The 23,225-nt window shown below is 40.6% G+C and overlaps 1 protein-coding gene across 2 annotated transcripts in view; it reads right to left on the bottom strand.

The window, feature by feature from the left end:
• Window positions 1–3,924: 3,924 nt before the first annotated feature.
• The window catches only part of gna12a (guanine nucleotide binding protein (G protein) alpha 12a), a 109,431-nt gene continuing 90,130 nt past the window's right edge, over window positions 3,925–23,225 (bottom strand). For both annotated transcript variants that reach the window (XM_063058965.1, XM_063058966.1), the window contains exon 4: window positions 3,925–12,061. In XM_063058965.1, the coding sequence (XP_062915035.1) occupies window positions 11,492–12,061 (570 nt within the window). In that variant the 3' untranslated portion in view covers window positions 3,925–11,491. The remainder of the gene's footprint in view (window positions 12,062–23,225) is intronic.

Genomic DNA, 23,225 nt, shown 5'->3' with positions numbered 1-23,225 from the left:
TCACGTGCACTTGTGTGAACATTAGACATTACACCATACTTAGGGCGATCAGTTTTTAAAATAGTGTCAGTTGTAGGCGCTTGTGTTCAAAAAGCAGGGAATTTTGTCACCAAGTTGGCGAGAAATAAGCAGTTTGAAACCACACTGAGCAAAGCAGTTGTAAGCATTCAGGCTTGTAGTTGCCAGGAACAGCTGGGAGTGAAAATTAAATGACTTCACTACTTCAAGTTAATCACCTTGAACATTACAATGAAAGTGAAGATTTGGAGGATGCAGTCATCTAAAGCTTTATCTGAAGACAGTCCATTATCTGCACAAGGTGTCTGCACTGATTTTATTCATGTACAGTCAATCAACATGGCAAATAAATTCCTCCATTGATGACCATTAGGAACGAATACATTTTTATTGTGCTGTAGTGGTAGTGTTCTAATTTATTCTGCATTTCACTTAAATACATAAATTGCAACTCAGCTAAATGGTGCTGTCTTTTTCAAACCTTTTAGCTCTTTCCATGAAACATTGGCTAACTGGGGCAGCTACTTAATTGGGCCAAAATGTGTTGGTATCGATGTATCCCAATTAACTGAAATCCACTGTATTTATTGTAATTAAGCCTCTTATTATTATGAATTGCTGCCACAAAATAACAAATTTCATGACATATGCTTCTGATATTAAACCTGATTCTGATTCACATGATGTCAGAGAAGAGGAACCAATTGTGAAAAGAGTGAGTAGCATCGAGTTCATGGGTATTAACATTTCAGAGGATCTGTCCAGGCTCCAACACATCAATGCAATCACAAAGGCAGCATGTCAGTGGCTCTACATTGTGAGTTTGAGGAGATTTAGTAAGACAAATTTCTTGATGTATGGTGAAGAGCATTTTAACTGGCTGTATCACAGCCTGGTGTGGAGCTTTCAGGGCACAGGATTGCAATAGGCAGAGGGCTGTAGACACACCCGACTCCATTACATATACCATCCTTCCTGTCATCGAGGACATCTTCAGGAGGTGATGCTTCAAGAATGCAGCATCCACCATTACTGGACCCTCACCTTCTGGACATGCCCTCTTCTAGTTACAACCATTAGGGAGGATGTACGGGAGCTTAAAGATCCAGACAATGATTTATGAACAGTTTCTTTCCTTCTACCAGGTTTCTGCACAGTCCATGAACACTAGGCAAGGCAAGTTTATGTTTGAGAAGTGCTCTACACACAAGGCAGTTCCAAGTGCTTTACATAAAAACAAGATACAAAAATCAAACATCAAATTTAAGACAATCTAAAAAGAACAAAATCACACATAAAAATGAAGAAATAAAAGTTACTGCGCAGGAGATTCTAATTCAAAGCTACAATGAAAAGTTTGAAGCCTTGATTTAAAACAGCTTAAAGTTGGGGCAGGCTTCAGATCATCTGTAAGGTTATTTCAGATACATGGAGCATAGTAACTAAAAGCTGTTTCACCATGTTTAGTTTTGAACACTGGGGATGGCAAGCAGACCCGCCCCAGACAACCTGAGAGCTCGGGAAGGTTCATAACGCAGCAAGAGATCGGAGATGTATTTTGGCCCTAGATCACTCAGTGCTTTATAAACCAGGAGTAATATTTTAAAGTCAGTCCTCTGATGGACAGAAAGCCAGTGTAGTGATCTGAGAACTGGAGTGATATGTTCTACTTTCTTGGTCTTAGTCTCTACTTTCTTGGTCTCCAGCAGCAGCATTCTGAATGAGCTGCAGCTGTCTGAGGGATTTTTTAAAAAAAAGACAGAGACCTGTGAAAACACCATTTGAGTAGTCAAGCCTACCAAAAATAAGTGCAAGGCCGTATTTTTCTGGATTTTGCTGAGACACAAGCCCTTTAACACTCATATTTTAAAGATGGTAGCGGGCTGACTTTGTAATTATCTTAATGTGGCAGTTAAAATTTAAGTTGGAGTCCATCACAACACCAAGGTTTCTCAATTGGTTTGTGGACCATAATGACTGGGATTGTAAGTTCGCACCAACTTTTAATTGTTCTTTCTTGGCACCAAAAGCAATTATTTCAGTTTTCTCTTTAACTGGCGGAATATCACAACCTTATTATTCCTTTTAAAGTTTATTTTTATGTCTTTGTACTGTACTGCTGCTGCAAAGCGACAAATTTCATGCCACAAACACGAAATGCTGGAGGAATTCAGGAGGCTGCATCTATGGAAAAGAGTAGTCGACATTTCGGGCCGAGACCCTTCGGCAGGACACAATTCCATGCGTGCCATATGCCAATGATGTTAAACCATCTAGTCGCTATTTCAGTTTTGGAGGAACTCAGCAGACATCCAACTCTATTGCATAATCTCCCTCAAGCAGCCGTGCAACACTTGATATTCTCCTGGATTTAATGGTTAGGGTAAAGACCAAACTCCCAGATGGTTCAAGAGTGATCAACACACTGGGTGTGGAAGAAACATCCCACAAATTGATGAGCACAGAGTAAACTTATCAAACTCTATTTTTGTATTTATCTGAATTCTGATTATATTCATCCAAGATCTCTAAAATTTCACATTCTCAATTTTATCACCAGGACTACCTTTTGCATTGATTCAATGACTCCTGATTGTGGTATTTTTCATACATGGTGATTCCGTAATAGAAGTCAGAATCAAGAGTCAGGTAGTACCGAAACAGTCCCTTCAACTCTCCACATCCAATAAGTAATCATCTATGTTGAACCCACTTACCAGCACCTTCTCTAACTTGCTTATTTAAATGCTTGTCTAGATGGTTCTTAGATGTTTTGAGGTATCTACCTCCACCAATCAAGCAATATATTCCAGGTTCCAACCATCATCTGGGTGGGAACATTCTTTCTCAGAACACCTTTAAACTTACTGTTTTACCCCAAACTTATGCCTTCTAGTTTTAGATAGATCTTCTACAGAGAGAAAAAAATATGCAGGATTAACCCCAACTATGCCTCTTATAATTTATATTTTTATCATATGCTATCTCAGCTATCTCCACTTCAATGTAAAAAAAAAATCCATCCCAGACCAAAATCCTGGTGAGTCTTTTCTGCACTTTCTCCTCTTAATATTCTTCCTACAAGTGTGATAACCAGAACTGTACACAGTGCTCCAGTAGAGGACTAACCAACATTTTCTCAAGTTGTATTATTAACCTCCCCATTCTAATAGAGCCAATGTAATACTACATTGAAATAGATTCTTTGGCCCAACTTGCTTATGCTGACCAAGTTGCCTGTTTGCCAGGGTTTGGCACACATACCTCACCTTTCCTATCCATGTACCCCTTTAAATGTCCTTTAAATTTTGTAAATGCATCTGCCTTCACTACTTCCTCTGGCAGCTGAATATTCTGAGCCCTATTAATGAAGGCAAGTATCTTAGATGCCTTCCATCACCTTACTTGTACTGACACACCACGGTCCCTCTTATTCGCAAATTCTGCCTGTAACACTTACTTGCTAGTGATCCACCTATTTTTATTACTGATCAATATCATACTGTAGCCTGCAACTGTCGTCCTCACTCCCAAACTAGGCAATCTACTATTCAAGCTGCAGTTTAATTGAACTTAAATGAGAGTACTAAGAATATACTTCTATTCAGTCAACATTTGGAAGATTTTCCATACTTAATGCTATTACTGGCAGCCCCCAAGATGTCAGGTTTTTGTTCTCTGAAGAAAACAAGGAGAGGGGGTTAAAAAAAAAGATATAGATGAAAATATGAAAACCAGCAGTTATTTCCCCCTTCTGGCTTGAGATTGAGAGAAATATTCTGAAGACAGGTGATACTCAGAACAGACCTGAAATCATCTGAAGAAGCTCATACAAGGCTGTCATTGTATCCCAACTTTTACCATCAAAACTTTGAGCCAGCTTTAAAACTGCAGTGGATACACATAAACTTTTTATTATACTGTATTTATACAAGAATTTATACACTTTCAGCGTACAGATTAGACACTAGTTTCCAGGTTACATTGTACTTGCATAGCATCTTTTATTCAACTGTATAGTTACGATGCATCTTCCAAATCTACATACAAATCAATGTAAAATTCAATCTTGGTTTTGGACAGAGGTCACAGTAGGAGTGAAGAGGAGATGGAATAAAGAACTTGAAAGTTTATTACCAAGATGAACTCACTGCATTTTATGTGGCAATAGCTTGGCAAATTTGCGTCCTACAACTCAGCACCTGAAAGTTCATAATTATTCAAACAGAAGACATTAAATACAAGCAACTACAATTCACACAAAGTACACTTTAATATTTATAAAATCATATATACATAAACATAATAGAAACAATTTGAGTTAAAATACAGTTTGTACAATTAAAGGCAATGTTCATATGTTTTATCACTTCTTTACATTTCTAATTTAAACTCAGCAAGTTTAGTAAAGTATCAGCTGAGTCCATTAGCAGGAATATGAGATGCTAAAAATGTTTTAACTGCATTTATTATGTAGGTTTATTTTCTTCATAACAAAGCAAAATAATTAAAAGATTCTAAAGGACATTAGGCAATAACTGTTAGCCCCATGACCTGGAATGCTTTTTGTTGGAAAACTAACAAATTTTGAGAATGCGGTCACTGAAGGAATCTACAAATCAGCCTCAATACCAAAATAAAAAAACAGTACCAAACATAGTCACTGTGTCGTGAGACAACAGCAGTTTGCTTTATAATTTTTCCTACTAAATGATTGATGTGGGGTTATTTCAATGTTTCCCACAATTTTACATTCAACTGTGGCAAAGTGTTTTTCATTAGTTGTCATGGAAAAGAGCCTCAAAAAGCAAAAGGGAGGCAACCCTTAATGAGCAACTGCTATAAGCCTTACAATTTTACTTTCACAGACATTGGCCTGCTATGTCCGAGGCCACCGTTGAAGAGGAATTAAGGTTTTAAACTGAATTTCACCTTGCAAGTGGGGAAAATAAAAACACAATTAAATAGGAGTAATTGGATCAGTAAATGTTTTATGACAAGTCAATATCCAGAATAGTTACATTACAGTTGTAATGCATAAGGAATCAATTCATTTATCAGTGCAAGATTCCTCTATTTTCTTCAGCATCAAAATTGCCTCAAATGGGGAAAAAGAAAAATCTGACAAAACACTGCCTTGACCCAGTTGGTATCATACTCAAATCAGTTGGCAAGTTCTTGTTTCACTTCAGTACAGCATCATCTCAGCTGCCATCTTTTGAGAGACCATTACGTCTCTCCAGATGGATGCAATAAATCCTATAGCAACATTCGAAGAACAGTGAGTTTCTTTACTGCACCCCCCACCCAGTACATGGCCAATTATTTCTCTAAAATCATCCTCATCAAGAGATAGATTACACTTCTTATTCATCACTCTGCTGCTTGAAGGACCAGATCGAGCATAAAGCAACTGCCATGTTTAAGAACTTTACAACAGCTTAGAAGGTACTTCTTTAGTTGTTGTTTCAGGGAAATTGAGAAAATAAGATGTTCAGTTAATGACACTATTTTCTTAATATGCAAATGAGTATTATTTCAAAATTCCTTTCATTTGGTTAAAGAATTCTAGAAGTCAAGGCCACTGAATATTACAAGATTAATATTACCCTGAAACCAGAATAACAGTTTAGACAACTCTACGATTACTTCCTGAGTATAGAATTTAACACTTGACAGAAGCAAAGATACTACTCTTGGCCCATTTACACTACCAGACAGGACAGAACACATACAAAGCAAATCAGGTGTCACCTATTAAAAACAAAAATTGCCATACTTTCTAGATCCACAAACATTACAACATGGCATCTTCCCTAGGGCTAATTTTTGTCCAACATACTGGTGTTAAATTGGACTGGATTTTTATAATGCAGTTTCATCTGTAATGCTGGTGTCATTTAATTATTATGTATCTAAAAGGGCTTGTGCGAAAGGTCTTTATTGCTCTAGGTACAAAGATGGTGTGAATATTTGCACCAAATAGTATTGCCCTGAACGTGACACAATGCACTCAAGCTTCCGAATAAAGGTGACTCTTTCAGAGCTGTCATTTTTCCTTCCAACCTACTCTTTTGCTCAATATCCAAACCGAAACAAACACTACAACACTGCAATCTATTGTACTCCACAAGTAGCGTCTTAAATATTCTGCACAAACACTGTAGGTTTATCATATCAAAAACAAACTTGTCCCAATAACTTCGTTTTGTTTAGTGATGGGAAAATTCAAAGTAAATTTATTATCAAAGTACATATATGTCACCATATACACCCTGGGATTCATTTTATTGCGGACAAACACAGTAAATACAATGTGTTGGCTCAAGTTCAGCAAAAAACAAGCACAAACTGCAGACCAATGTTCCAATTTCTGAAGTGATGTTCCAGACATTAATCATCGTGGCTCTGTCAGCACTTGCATGCAGAAGATCTCAACTTTATTTTGGAAGTTTTTCTTGTTTATCTGACAACTAAAAATCTCTCAGTAACTATTATTATTGTGTGAGATTATTGATTATTGTGTGAATTCTACAGTTAGTAGAATTTTGTTGTTGCAGATTATGTGAAAAATATATCCTACACTTGAACTATAGTTATTTCGCATGGGAAGATGATGGAAGATCATATTCTTGGAGAACAAGCCTCATCTGTAAAAACTAGTTGCAAGATTGTCTGAAATTGAATTGTTCAACTACACATCTGGGTTTTGCAGGATTAAAAACTTCAAATCTGAATCTATTTTCCTGGAGTTGAAATGATTAATACAGCAAGCCACTATATAGCTCAGACTTCCATGCATCGCACAGCTGTCACATTTCTCTGAACATTCACTATAATATCAATGTTCACTGCTAAATGAGATCCCCATGATATTTCAACCACTGTTTTATCAATCATCTTCATGATACAACACAACATTACTTTATTAGCACAATTGAATATCTTATTTAGATACCGCCAATCAGCTCAAATAAAAACCTTCTGTCTTGGTCAAAGAGCTTGTTCCACCAACACATAAAACCAAGCACCGAATTAAAATAAAAGTCACTAAAGTGGAATCAAAAAGTGACCGCTAAGTAGTGGATATGGCACAGTCCATCACAGGTAAAGCCCTTCCCAGCATTAAGCACATCTACATGGAGTGCTCTTGCAGGCAAGCAGCATTCATTATCAAGGACCCCCACTATCCAGGCCATGCTCTCTTCTCACTGCTACCATCAGGAAGCTGGTACAGGAGCCTCAGGACCTACACCACCAGGATCAGGAACAGGCTCTTGAACCAGAGGGGACAACTTCGCTCAACTTCACTTGCCCAATCACTGAACTGAACACAACCCCATAGATTCACTTTCAAAGTCTCTTCATCTCATGTTCTCGATATTTATTATTATATTTTTTCTTTGTATTTGTTTAGTTTGTTGTCTTTTGCACATTGGTTATTTATCTATCGTGTCTTTCATTGGTTCTATTGTGTTTCTTTGTATTTACTGTGAATACCCACCAGAAAATGAATCTCAGGGTTATATATAGTATACAGTTACTTTGAACTTTATGTCCCATTCATTAAAATAATCATTTCTTGTTATTCATGGTGTCACTGTGTATTCAAATTTCAAGTTTAGATGATGTTGGTTTAACATGATAAAGTTTAAATGCAAAAATCAGACCCTTAGAACTAACAGAGTATGCAACAAATTGAAAGAGCATATTGCAAATCATTATGCAACAGATAAAACTGCAGATAAATTTAAAAGTAACAACCTATTCAGAAGTGTGGCATTAAACAGAACCTGGCAAATTATCGTACAATGCAAACACATTGTAGATTTTGTGGTTTCAACCCTTGTTCTAACAAAATTACCTACTCTTAGAATTTATTGCTCAGAATGATCATGGAACATTTTAGAAGACTGACACCTGAAAACTTACATACAATCTTATTTCCTGCTCTGAAACAGAATAGTTATTGTTCACTTGAAATGGATTTTTGAAGAAATAAAGAGTCTTGGGGCGGGAGGGAGCCGAAGGGAAATTGCAAGGAAAACATGTTCCCCCCCACCCCCCGCACACAAACAAACACACAAAATGGCCATTTTAAAAACAGCAGAACTGCAAAATTACCTGCATAGGTAACTGATATACCAACTGTGCAACACAACTACTTAGAACAGGGAATTAGCTCAATTTATTATGGAATGAAAAAGATTATTTATGACAAAGAAAGAAATTTGAAGTTAATAATAACTATCAATCCATCAACTTTTATATTAAACACAAAATATCAGGCGTTTAAGGCATGAACTTACGTCTCTTGGACAGTTTTATGAAAATGCATTTAACAACAAGAACAAGACCAACCACTACAGTGAAATGACTACAAATAACACTCCTCTTGGAAATATTGTGCTTCTACCAACAAAGCTGGTCTTTCCAAACAGCTTATACCGAGATAAATTAGAACAGATAACAAACAATATTGTGGTTAGCTAAAGCAATGAATAAGGCTGAATGATGAGCCAAACAGCATTATTTTAATATTTCTTTCCCAGTATTATTAGATAGGAAGTGCACCTTAAAGAAAATTACAAATTGTGTAAACCCAAAACAAAAACACATGCACACCAGGCTCTGTATTAATTCATTCTGGCACATATTAAAATATACTAGCCAGAAACATTTAATACAAAACTTATTTAGCACAATTTTGCATCAACTTGCAAGTAGCCCAAGGAGGAAAGTTACATAGGACTACAGAATAATGGAACAGAAAGATGAAAACCTGGACTGGTGAACATTGTGGGTGTTTATTAGAACATTCTACAAAGGGCTGGCCAAAACCTCCACAGGATGGCCACAATGGTTCTCAATCACATACATGGAGTAATCAATTATGCATCAAGCTATTTTTGTATCATGCTAAATACCTGCTCACTTTGCAAAGTTTTGCTTGTGTGCAATTTCCAAATCTTGAGGGTTAAGCAAACAAATAAAAATCAACCTGAAGATGTCAAAGTGAATTTTGTAAGGTCGGACAATTGTGGAAAGAGATTTTAAAATGGTTAATTCATTTAAATGGTTCCAAGGAAAACTATTTATAACAACTACATTTTAATACTTGTCCATGAAGAGCATCCTAGGTGCACATTAATTCTTCAAGGCAGAAGACAAAAATAGAAAGGTGGAAAGGAGAACTAAAATGGAAGTTTTCACCAAAAGTGTCAAAATTCTGTAATTATCTTTCTTACTTAATTTTTCTTCATTTTTCTAGAGAATTAATTGAAATTATGAATCTACAGTAAAATCCAAGGTTGGACAGTGAGGGGATGGCAGCTTGAGGCAGAAATTCCCAGTAGAAATTCAAATATAACATTGTAAATACCATGCTTTGTTATCTTAAAATGGTTGGATTTCTCTGCAACCACTCCTTTACAATTCACAGTGAAGAGATGGAATAAAATATTGACAATATTGATATCAGCTGGGAAAAAACATGCACCAACAAATTGAGAATCACATTGTTTAGGCTGGCAAACTTGCATTATCAAGTTTTATTCACCAAAAATCAAAACTAACTACTTGTTTGTTTGAAATAGACTGGTAAAAATTAGTTTGAAAATCATATTTCTTGGTAGGTTAACCCAAATATTCAACAGGTCTCTATCTTTTTGCCAGCATTAACATATTCCTTCTGAATTAACATATTTAGCTTAATTTTGCATTTTAAAGGGCATTCCTTTTTTTAAAAAAATGTTGCCCCAAATAAATTTTAATCTCAGGCTAAATCAAACTGTTCAGGTTAGGAAGTTAACTATTTAAATTTATCACTTCTAGTTTTCTTGTTGTGTTAATGCTACATGCAACAACCATTGCATCAAAACTCAATTGTGTCTTAGTTTTGCTTCCATTTCATTGCTGAAAATTATTTCCTACTAAATGTGTGAGGCAAATTGGTACAGAAATTAAATGTGGGATTCCAAGACAATGAGTCTGAAGTAGTTATAATGGCTGGAATTAAGATCTGAATTTTTAGAAAAAACAGCAACACAGAAGTAGGATTATATCCAAAAGGTTGAATATCTAACCAGCTATCAGTATAGTGCCAGAGTAAACAAAAACAAAGAAAAGTGCTCAAAACTACAGGTAGGTCAAAAATTTATGAAAAAGGAACACTTAATACTTTTGAACTGCTTCATTTATCTTTTAAAGAGTGTGACATGATACTGAAATCAGCCCAAATCAGTACCCTGTCTATAGGCTTAGGAGGAAGCTTGTGTGTGCAACTTTCTGCTACATAAAAGGTTAGCTAAGATCTGGATTGTCCAGATCTATAATGAGACCTGAAAGCCTGCTGGGTTACATCTGGTCACCAGTGGTTATAATCAATTGTGCTGTATCACTGATAGCATTACTGAAAATGCAACTGGAATCTGGATTAGTTACTTCTATTTTCAAAAGACTCCTGGTGTGTGCTAAGTGGCAGTATATTAGCTACTTCAAAACAGGAACTTGGGCCGTTTCATATAAAAATACTTTCCAATGGTGCTTTAAGACAGAACACAGTTTATTTCTAGTAGTTCTTAGTTTAAAAAAAAATCTTTGATTTGCCAAGAATCTACACTCAAGAACCCTGAACTAAAAGATGGTATATTTCTAATCTGTCTTCTGGCACAAAACTATTAGATTTTGATAGCAGAGGTTTCTATCTGCTCATCAAGGTCAAATAACAATTCATGCAACTCATGAATGTTCAACACAAGACAAGTCTGCAAAGGAATTTTATAAAAAAAAAAGTTGTAAATATCAAATACACATTCACAATGAAGTTGAATTCCGTGCTGTACCAAACAGTAGTTGTACCTGGCTATGGAAGGGTTATAAACCGATTGAACCAACTGACAAGCTCAGTCCATTTTACTACAGCTCCAAATTTCTAAGTAGTATGGCTGTAATTTGAACCCATTTTTTATTGCAACCCAGTTTTCTCCTTAAAAACCAGCATTTACTTATGCCATTCACTCTGCCAAGAGACTTCACATCTTAGATAGTTTACATTCAGCAACAGTAAATAGCTGAATTCCAGAATGGGGCAGAACCCACTGAGTAGCTTGGATAATAACCTACTACTATTGTCCATACAGACTTCCATGTAAAGCACCCTTGGTACAAGCCAATTTGGTACTTGAAACTCAGATTGATCATTGCCCACCTTTTCCATTCAGCACAAATCAGAAAAAGAGGCCCTAGTGCAATGAGTGTCTAGAACTACTGCTCACTATGCTTCTGAGAACTTTTACAGAACTGGAAAAAGGACATTTATAAGCACTTCCTTGATGCCAATAAGCTTCCACGTAATATCACTGCAATCTCTCTACACATGGCCAGACTCCACGCCAGTCTGAATTGAAAGTGCTAGTGGCACAGGGAATACCAAGGAGCAATTCCAAACACAATTATCTCACTTCTTCACCCTTCACTGCAGCATTACATCTTTTAGATTCTCCTGCAGAATAGTGTCTTTCACAGCATGAAACACAAACCGAATGTTTTCTGTGTCAATGGCCGTTGTGAAGTGGTGAAACAGTGGCTTGCTGCGATCTCGCCGTTTGTTATTGAAGCACTGCACCAAGTATTTTTGTACATCCTCCAGTCTGTGAGGGTTCCATTGAAAGTCTGGGAAGTATTTCTTAATATTCACTGTTTTCACCTTCTCTACAAGCAAGTCCATTTTGTTGAGGAACAAAATAACAGAGACAGAAGTAAATAATTTGTTGTTTACAATAGTCTCAAAAATGTTCATCGATTCTACCAGACGGTTTGTCCGCCTGTCTTCCATGAGAACCTGGTCATATTCACTGGAGGAAACCATGAACAGAATTGACGTAATGCCATCAAAGCACTGAAACCACTTCTGTCGTTGAGATCGTTGACCACCTACATCTACCATTTTGAAAGGAATGCCTTTTATGATAAAATCATGTTCCACAATTCCTTTGGTGGCCTTTCTTGCAAGGAGGACATCATGTCTGCTAGGAAGGTATCTCTGAAACAAAAGAAACCAAATAGATATCACAAAATAGGTATCTAGATGAGCATATTTTTTTCTTAAAAAGACACCAGAGACACAGCAATATGTTATATTAATTTAAATTAAATTTCATAATCTAATGGCCACAGATAGATCAAACCCTAAAACTGAAAGGATACCAACCAGTCAAAACTGAACTGATCATTTGCATTTAGGAGAGGGAGGGCAGGAAAAAGTAAATCATTTACCAGATGCATTTTTTTTAAGATATGCATACCATTTTTTCCTGCAATAGCTCCCATGCTACGATGTTGGTGGCATGTTCTATATTTAAAAAGTGGTATCGTTTTGCTGTTCATTTCAAATGACTGAAATTAAATTTGTGAGCACACAAAATTCTCTCACATTGATGGCTGTTGTTCAGTCCCTTGGACACTGAACAATTACAATTTAAAGAAAACACCAAAATTAATCTAAACAGCAGCAGGCATAGACCTAATTTGAAGTTTACAAGTCTCAAACAGACATTTCACCGCATAATTGGAAAGCATGGTTATCTCCAAGGAGATCAAAAGCTGAGGTTTTGAATTTGCAAAATGCATCAAGATTACTGTCGAGATCACAGCAACGAATTTCAAACAAAATTGTATTCTGCATTTATTACAGAAGGTAATATTTCCTCCACCCCACCACACTTATAATCTTAACTTCAAGATGGTGAGAATAGCTTTGATCGTCTTCACTGCTGGTATAATTTTGAATTAGTACAAATTACACCTTATCTGTGCCCTGTTGGTTGCTCTCTGCTGACTCACTATAATAAATTAGGCAGCAAACTTGTTGCATTACAAGATATGTAAACACATTATCTGACAGTAGTAAGGTGAATAATGCATTTGTAAACAAGTGATAATTAATCTTATTCTGGATTAATTCTATGTTTTTAGCAAAAGCTTCAAATTAACAACCTGCCAATTTCTAAGATATTTATGTATTTTCATGGAATGTGTCAGTAATTTTCCTAATTTTTTTTTAAAAAGATAGCACTGGTGAGATACTGCGATGTTTTGTGGGCAGGTAACAAAACTACTAACTATTCTATTAAATATACTTTTTCTGGACTATGATTTATTGCAATTCACAGCTTGCAATATCCCTTAGGAAGATGTGCTTATGAACATGTGCAAGACTAGCGTTTTTGCAGCATCTTGGAGGATTTGGAAAACTGGACTCTCGAGAATGTGGACACAGCTGCAGCAGCCATTGCTGAAGTGGACTTCGGGCTGCATCGAAGCGGTGAGGCCCAGGACCAAGAGCGAAAAGCAAATTGATACTTAGCTGATTTAAGTGCTGAGCCAAATTTAAAAGATTAAGGCATTGATGCCAAGGGAGTAGGACTAATCAGTGTTCAGCACATTACTCTGTAAAGCTTTACTCCCCTCAGCACTGAGCTCATTCTGCAGATGTGGCCTGCAGGCATTGGGCTCTTGGACTGGCTGCGGCACTGATCTGGCTATGTGGCTGTGACTCCCTTTCAGGGATTCTGCTGTTCATGTGCTGAATAGATAAAGCATGAAGCGTTGGACACTGTTTTGAATGTGTTGGCATCCAAGATCGTGCATGGAGAGATGCTTGATATGCTGATCTATCCCAGGCCACCAAACAAAGCTTCGAGCCAACACTTGACCATTCAACATTTTGACAATGCCCTGGTGACCAGCATGTAGCTCGTCCAACTCTTTGCTCTTAATTTGCATGGTCCAACAACTCTCAATTCCCACACAAGGCAACCTCTAAAGGGCAAATTCATCCTGGTTGAGGCAAAGAGGTGGAACTGGAATTCTGTTACATTTTCCAGCCACTTCCACAGGCCATGTACAACTGAGACAGTGCAAGGTCTTTTCTGGTTTTCCTTTGGATCATTTCTGCTGTAATAGGGAGACTTTTAGAAACATGCAATACAGAAAACCTACAGCACAATACAGGCCCTTCAGCCCACAATGCTGTGCCGAATATGTACTTACTTTGAAAATTACCTAAGGTTACCCATAGCCCTCTATTTTCCTAAGCTCCATGTACCTATCCAGGAGTCTCTTAAAAGATCCTATCGTTTCTGCCTCCACTAATGTCACCGGCAGCCCATTCCACACACACCACTCTGTGTAAAAAAACTTACTCCGACATCTCCTCTGTACCTGCTTCCAAGCACCTTAAAACTGTGCCCTCTTGTGTTAGCCATTTCAGCCCTGGGAAAAAGCCTCTGACTATCCACACGATCAATGCCTCTCATCATCTTATACACCTCTATCAGGTCACCTCTCATCCTCTGTCGCTCCAAGGAGAAAAGGCCGAGTTCACTCAATCTATTCCCATAAGCAATGCTCCCGGATCCAGGCAACATCTTTGTAAATCTCCTCTGCACCCTTTCTTATAGTTTCCACATCTTCCTTGTAGTAAGGCGACCAGAAATGAGCACAGTACTCCAAGTGGGGTCTGAACAGAGTCCTATATAGCTGCAACATTACCTCTCTGCTCTTAAACTCAGTCCCACGGTTGATGAAGGCTAATACACCCTATGCTTTCCTAACCACAGAGTCAACCTGAGCAGCAGCTTTGAGTGTCCTATGGACTCAGTCCCCAAGATCTCTGATCCTCCACACTGCCAAGAGTCTTACCATTAATGCTATATTCTGCCATCATATTTGACCTACCAAAATGAACCACCTCACTTCATCTGGGTTGAACTCGATCTGCCACTTCTCAGCCCAGTTTTGCATCCTATCAATGTCCTGCTGTAACCTCTGACAGCACTCCACACTATCCACAACACCCCCAACTTTCTTGTCACAAGCAAATTTACTAACCCATCCTTCCACTTCCTCATCCAGGTCACTTATAAAAATCACCAAGAGAAGGGGGTCCCGGAACAGATCCGAGGTGCACTACTGGTCACCGACCTCCATGCAGAATATGACCTGTCCACAATCACTCTGTCTTCTGTAAGCAAGCCAATTCTGGATCCACAAAGCAAGGTTCCCTTGTATCTGCAAACATGAGGAAATCTGCAGATGCTGGAAATTCAAGCAACACACACAAGAAGTGCTGGTGAACACAGCAGGCCAGGCAGCACCTATAGGAAGAGGCACAGTCGATGTTTCGGGCCGAGACCCTTTGTCAGGACTAACTGAAAGAAGAGATAGTAAGAGATTTTAAAGTGGGAGGGGGAGATCTGAAATGATAGGAGAAGTCAGGAGGAGGAGGGATGAAGCTAAAAGCTGGAAAGTTGATTGGCAAAAGGGATACAAGGCTGGAGAAGGGAGAGGATCATGGGACGGAAGGCCGAGGGAGAAAGAAAGGGGGAGGGGAACCCAGAGAATGGACAACAGGCGAGGAGTAATAGTGAGAGGGACAGAGGGAGGAAAAAAAGGTGGGGGGGCAGAAAGAGGAGAGATACATAAATAAATAAATAAATAATGGATGGGATACGAAGGGGAGGTGGGGCATTAACAGAAGTTAGAGAAGTCAGTGTTCATGCCATCTGGTTGGAGGCTACCCAGATGGAATACAAGGTATTGTTCCTCCAACCTGAGTGTGGCTTCATCTTTACAGTAGAAGAGGCCGTGGATAGACATATCAGAATGGGAATGGGACGTGAAAGTAAAATGTGTGGCCACTGGGAGATCCTGCTTTCTCTGGCGGACAGAGCGTAGGTGTTCAGCAAAACGATCTCCCAGCCTGCGTCAGGTCTCGCCAATATATAGAAGGCCACATCGGGAGCACCGGTCATAGTATATCACCCCAGCCGACTCACAGGTGAAGTGTCACCTCACCTGGAAGGACGGTCTGGGGCCCTGAATGGTGGTGAGGGAGGAAGTGTAAGGGCATGTGTAGCACTTGTTCCGCTTACAAGGATAAGTGCCAGGAGGGAGATCACTGGGAAGGGATGGGGAGGGAGGAACGGATAAGGGAGTCGCATACGGAGCGATCCCTGCAGAAAGCAGAAAGGGTGGGGGGAAGGAAAGATGTGCTTGGTGGTGAGATCCCGTTGGAGGTGGTGGAAGTTACGGAGAATTATATGTTGGACCCGGAGGCTGGCGGGGTGGTAGGTGAGGACAAGGGGAACCCTATTCCGAGTGGGATGGCGGGAGGATGGGGAGGGGCTTCCCTTCCTCCACCATCAACACTGCTCTCAAACACATCTCTCCCATTTCACGCACATCTGCTCTCACCCCATCCTCCCGCCACCCCACTAGGAATAGGGTTCCCCTGGTCCTCACCTACCACCCCAAGAGCCTCCGGGTCCAACATATAATTCTCCGTAACTTCCACCACCTCCAACGGGATCCCACCACTAAGCACATCTTTCCCTCTCCCCCTCTCTCCACTTCCCACAGGGATCACTTCCTACATGACTCCCTTGTCCATTCGTACCCCCCATACCTTCCCACTGATCTCCCTCCCGGCACTTATCCTTGTAAGTGGAACAAATGCTACACATGTCCTTATACTTCCGCCCTCACCACCATTCAGGGCCCCAGACAGTCCTTCCAAGTGAGGCGACACTTCACCTGTGAGTCGGCTGGGATGATATACTGCATCCAGTGCTCCCAATGCGGCCTTCTATGTATTGGCAAAACCTGACGCAAGCTGGGAGACCATTTTGCTGAACACCTACGCTCTGTTCGCCAGAGAAAGTAGGATCTCCCAGTGGCCACACATTTTAATTCCATGTCTATCCACGGCCTCCCCTACTGTCAAGAAGAAGCCACACTCAGGATGGAGGAACAACACCTTGTATTCCCTTCTGGGTAGCCTCCAACCTGATGGCGTGAACACTGACTTTTCTAACTTCTGTTAATGCCCCACTTCCCCTTCGTACCCCATCCCTTATTTATTATTATTTCTTCCCCTTTTTTTCCCCTCTTTTTTTTCTCCCTCTGTCCCTCTCACTATAACTCCTTGCCTGCTCTCCATCCTCTGGGCTCCCCTCCCCCTTTTTCTCCCTAGGCTTCCCATCCGATGATCCTCTCCCTACTCCAGCCTTGTATCCCTTTTGCCAAGCAACTTTCCAGCTCTTAGCTTCATCCCTCCTCCTCCTGTCTTCTCCTATCATTTTGGATTTTCCCCTCCCCCTTTCAAATCTCTTACTATCTCTTCTTTCAGTTAGTCCTGATGAAGAGTCTTGGCCCGAAACGTCGACTGTACCTCTTCCTATAGGTGCTGCCTGGCCTGCTGCATTCACCAGCATTTTTTGTCCCCTTGTATCCCATGCCTCCTTACTTTCTCAATAAGCCTTGTATGGGGTACCTTATCAAATGCCTACTGAAATCCATATACACTACATCTACTGCCCTACCTTCATCGTGTTTAGTCACATCCTCAAAAAAAAAAAAAAAAAAAATTCAATCAGGCTCATAAGGCATGACCTGCCTTTGACAAAGCCATGCTGACTATTCCTAATCATATTATGCCTCTCCAAATGTTCATAAATGCTGCCTCAGGATCTTTTCCATCAACTTACCACTGAAGTAAGACTCATTGGTTTATAATTTCCTGGGCTATCTCTACTCCCTTTCTTGAATAAGGGAAAAACATCTGCAACCCTCCAATCCTCTGGAATCTCTCCTGTCCCCAATGATGATGCAAAGATCAGCTGTCTCTTCCCTTGTCTCCCGCAATAGCCTGCAGTACATCTCATGCAGTCCCAGGGGTTATCCAAGTTGATGATTTCCAAAAGCTCCAGCACATCCTTTTTCTTAATGACTATATGCTCAAGTTCTTCAATCCGCTGTAATTCATCCCTATAATCGGCAAGATCCTTTTCCATAGTGAATACGGAACTAAAGTATTCATTAGGTATCTCTGCTATCTCCTCCGGTTCCATACACACTTTTCCACTGTCATACTTGGCTGTCCTATTCCCTCACGTCTTATCCTCTTGCTCTTCACGTACTTGTAGAATGCTGTGGGGTTTTCCTTAATACTGCTCCCAAAGGCCTTCTCATGGCCCCTTCTGGCTCTCCTAATTTCATTCTTAAGCCCCTTCCTGCCAGCCTTATAATCTTCTAGATCTCTATCATTACCTTGTTTTTTTGAACCTTTCGTAAGTTTTTTTTCTTGACTAGATTTACAACAGCCTTTGTACACCACGGTTCCTGTACCCTACCATCCTTTCCCCGTCTAGTGGAACGCAGTTATGCAGAACGCCACACAAATATCCCTTGAACATCTGGCACATTTCCACCGTACATTTCCCTGAGAACATCTGTTCCCAATTTATGCTTCCAAGTTCCTGCCCGATAGCTTCATATTTCCCCTTAGTCCAATTAAATACATTCCTAACTTGTCTGTTCCTATCCCTCTCCAAAGCTACAGTAAAGGAGATAGAATTGTGATCACCATCTCCAAAATGTGCTCCCACTGAGAGATCTGACACCTGACCAGGTTCACTTACCAATACCAGATCAAGTACAGCCCCTCCTCTTGTAGTGGCTTATCTACATAGTGTGTCAAGAAACCTTCCCGAACACACCTAACAAACTCCACCCCATCTAAACCTCTTGCTCCAGGGAGATGCCAAACAATATTTAGGAAATTAAAATCTCCCACCATTACAACACTGTTGTTATTATACCTTTCCAGAATCTGTCTCCCTATCTGCTCCTCAATGTCCCTGTTACTACTGGGTGGCTTATAAAAAGCACCCAGTAGAGTTATTGACCCCTTCCTGTTTCTAACTTCCACCCACAGAGACTCTGTAGACAACCCCTCCATGACTTCCTCCTTTTCTGCAGCTGTGACACTATCTCTGATCAGCAGTGCCATGCCCCCACTTCTTGACTCCCTCTCTGTCCTTTCTGAAACATCTATAGCCTGGCACTCTAAGTAACCATTCCTGCCCCTGAACCATCCAAGTCTCTGTAATGGCTACAACATCATAGTTCCAAGTTCTGACGCACACTCTGAGCTCATCCGTTTTGTTCACGATGCTTCTTGCATTAAAATAGACACATCTCAAACTATCATTTTAAGCACATCCCTTCTCCATCACCTGTCTATCCTCCCTCTTGCAATGTCTTCAAGCTTTCTCCATTTGTGAGCCAACAGCCCCTTCCTCAGTCTCTTCAGTTCAGTTCCCACCCCCCAGCAATTCTAGTTTAAACTCTCCCCAATAGCCTTAGCAATCCTCCCTGCCAGGATATTGATCCCCCTCAGATTCAAGTGCAACCCATCCCAAAAGAGGTCCCAATGATCCAGAAATCTGAATCCCTCAGCCACATATTTATCCTCCACCTCACTCTATTCCTATACTCACTGTTGCATGGCACAGGCAGTAATCTCGAGATTACTACCTTTGAGGTCCTTTTCTCAACTTCCTTCCTAACTCCCTGTAGTCTGTTTTCAGGACCTCCTCCCTTTTCCTACCTATGTCGTTGGTACCAATATGTACCACGGACTCTGGCTGTTCACCTTCCCACTTCAGGATATCGTGGACATGATCAGAAACATCCCAGACCCTGGCACCTGGGAGGCAAACTACCATCCACGTTTCTTTCCTGCATCCACAGAATTGCCTGTCTGACGCTTAACTATAGAGTCCCCTATTACTGCTGCCTTCTTCCTTTCCCTACTCTTCTGAGCCACAGGGCCAGACTCTGTGCCAGAGGCGTGGCCATTGTTGCTTCCCCCAGGTAGGCCATTCCCCCCCTAACAGTACTCAAGCAGGAGTACTTTTTGTTAAGGGGGACAGCCACAGGGGTCTCTCTAGTATCTGACTCCTGCCCTTCCCTCTCCTGACTGTTACCCACTTATCTGTCTCCCGAGGCCCTGGTGTGACTACTTGCCTATAGCTCCTCTCTGTCACCTCCTCACTTTCCCTGACCAGGGATTATTTGAATTCGGGAGAATATGTCAAGTGGAGTGCCCTCTTTTGTAAATTTTTTAAGATATTTCCATTTCCAAGGGTAATCAGGACAACCCATCAGCAACTGTAATTATGTCCTTCAAGAAAGAACCCATCTTTGCATTTGTTCATAGTTAATTTATTACCAAAGTACATATGTCACCACATTTTCTTGCAGGCATACTCAATAAATGCATAATGGGAGAATCTGAGGCCTCTGTCGGTCAGGGTCGACCACGTTGCGTCCCAACTGTCTAGATAAACAAGCCAGGACAGTTAGATACGGAGAGCAAGCTGTTGCCCATGTAGCAAGCACCCTCTCTCCACACATCTGCTGAACCCAAAGGAACAGCATAGACTGATACAGTTTGGCACCAGCAGTGCTGCAGCAGTCAGTGTTGAACTCAATGTAGGACTGCCTTAGGGACTCCATCTTCAGATGTTCCCTTGGGGTTTACTCCCGAAGCCTTCCCCTTGAGTGGGTATAGGCGAAAGGCAGCGGAGGTTTGATATCAGAGCTTTCCTTCTCCTAGATGAACTGCCAAACCACAGCTGATGAGCCCCATCTTCCCAAAGCGACTGGTAACCAGCATTTTCCCCTTCTCCTATCTGTAGAAACAGTTCCGCTGGGCCTAGTAGAATAATCCTAATAAAATGATTGAAAGACCACATCACTGGGCGTTCAACCAGTGTACAAAAGACAAACTGAAACTACAAAAATAAATAATAATAATAATAAAAAGAGCAATAAATAGAGAACATGAAATGAAGAGCCCTTGCAAGTGAGTTCACAGGTTGAGAGAACATTTCAATGATGGGGCAAGTGAAGTTGAGTGAAGTTAATTCCTTTGGTTCAAGGGCCTGATGGGTTGAGGGTAATAACTGTTGCAGAACCTGGTGGTGAGAGTCTCGAGGCTCCTTTACCTTGTTCCTGATGGCAGCAGCTAAAAGAGAACAGGCCTGGTTGGTGGGAGTCCCTAATGATGGATGATGCTTTCCTGCAATAACACTCCCTTATGTGTACTCAATGGTGGGGAGGGTTTTACCCATGATGGACTGGGCTGTATCCATTAATTTTTGCAGTAATTTCCATTCAAGGCATTGGTGTTTCCATACCAGGCCGTGATGCAACCAGACAGTATATTCTCCACCACACATCCATAGAAGCCTGTCAAAGTTTTGATGTCATGCCAAATCTTCGCAAACACCTAAGGAAGTAGAGGTACTACAGCGTTTTCTTTGTAATTGCACTTGCGTGCTGAGCTCAGGACAGCCTTTCTGAAATAATAATACCAAGGAATTTGAAGTTGTTGACCCTCTCCACCTCTTATCTTCCGATGAAGACCGGCTTATAGACCTTTGGTTTCCTCCTACAGAATCAGCTCTTTCATCTCGCTGACATTGAGTAAGAAGTTGTGGCATCACTCAGCGAAATTTTCCAACTTCCCTCCTATATGCTGACTCATTACCACCTTTGATTCAGCTTATGGCAGTGGTGTCATCAGAAAACTTGAAAATGTCATTGAAGCTGCACTTAGCCACACAATCACAAGTGTCAAGCGATTAAAGCAGGGGCCAAGCACCTGTGCTGATAGAGGTTGTGGAGAAAATTTTGTCAATCCAAAATGACTGTGGTCTGTGTGGGAAAAATCGAGAATCCAATTGTACAAGGAGGTATTAGGCCGAGGTTCTGAAGCTTATTGATTAGTTTTGAGGGGATGCTAGTATTGAATATCAAGCTGTAGTCAGTCGATAAAGAGCATACTGAAGTATACATCTTTGTTGTCCAGATGTTCTGGGGTGCTGCTGCTGTTAATAAACAATCTTTTGTGGACTGAAAATGGACACGAGTGGTTGATTACCAATAACAAGGGTAAACCTTTTCCCATACAAGTACTGGTTGAAACATTTTCATCCCAAAGCTGTACTCAAGGCCTCCGTCAATCTGTGTGTAATTTTTAAGGGAGCGTGATGCAAAGGCAATGGGGTGCTCACTTTGATCACTCATAACATGTGACATGACTTCACCTAAACAATAAGGCAAGGCGTCACAGGAAAGCTTCACTGAGTAATCTGAATCATAAAGTGTGAATACAGTGTCTGACATTACTGTTTCCTTTTCCTTTTGGAAAGCCACCCCACACTGCTTTTTCCATTACTGTTTCCTCCTGATCAGTAGTAACGAGTTCAAGCAGTGAAGCACAGTATCCATGTTTGGCTGGAACCTGTTGTAGCCATTGACAAGACTTAAAAGGGACCACAAATGTGGTGTCTTTTGGCCTTGGGGCATCCACCACTGCTTAAATTTTCTCAACACACTTGTGTAAATTTTGTGTGTCAATGGTGTGGCCCCAGCAAGTGATGCCAGGTTTAAAGAATTCACAGTTGTTGTGTCAGGCTTTGAGCCTATAATCTTCCAATTATTTAACAGCATCTTGAGATTTTGGAGATGTTCCTGGTCATCTGTCACTGGTAACACTCCGTGCCTAGGCAGTTCTGCAGCACTTGGTCCATGGCTTTCTGCCAGAGTCCAGGGGCAGATGCTACTCCAAAAATAAGCATATATAGTGATAATACCTTCTGCGAGTGCTTATGGACTCTTTCACCTGCATCTACAGATAGGCTTCAGCTATGTCCACTTTGCTGAAGTGCTTCCCTCTAGAAAGGTTTGCAAAGTTATCTTCCATCCTGGGCTGAGGTTATTGACCGACGTTTATTACAGGGTTGATAGTGACATTGAAATTACCACAGGTCCCGAAAGACCCATCCTTCCTGGCTACTGGGACCACTAGCATTGCCCATGGGCTCCACTCAATCTTGGAAAGAAGGACTTCAGCCCCCATGTGATCTAGCTCACATGTTTCTAGTATGTTTCTATGCGATCCCCCCCTCATTCTCCTGAACTCCAGGGAATACAATCTAAGAGCTGCCAGCCATTCCTCATACGGTAACCTTTTCATTCCTGGAATCATTCTCGTGAATCTTCTCTGAACACTCTCCAATGTCAGTATATCCTTTCTAAAATAAGGAGCCCAAAACTGCACACAATACTCCAAGTGTGGTTTCATGAGTGCCTTATAGAGCCTCAACATCACATCCCTGCTCTTATATTCTATACCTCTAGAAATAAATGCCAACATTGCATTCGCCTTCTTCACCACCGACTCAACCTGGTTAACCTTTAGGGGATCCTGCACAAGGACTCCCAAGTTCCTTTACAGCTCTGCATTTTGAATTCTCTCCCCATCTGCTCATTTATTTCTTCCATCAAAGTGC

This window comes from Mobula hypostoma, chromosome 9 (assembly GCF_963921235.1).
Source record: "Mobula hypostoma chromosome 9, sMobHyp1.1, whole genome shotgun sequence".
Lineage (NCBI taxonomy): Eukaryota > Metazoa > Chordata > Chondrichthyes > Myliobatiformes > Myliobatidae > Mobula > Mobula hypostoma.
The sequence above is the reverse complement of the archived record's forward strand: the minus strand, read 5'-3'. Positions and strand labels throughout refer to the sequence as shown.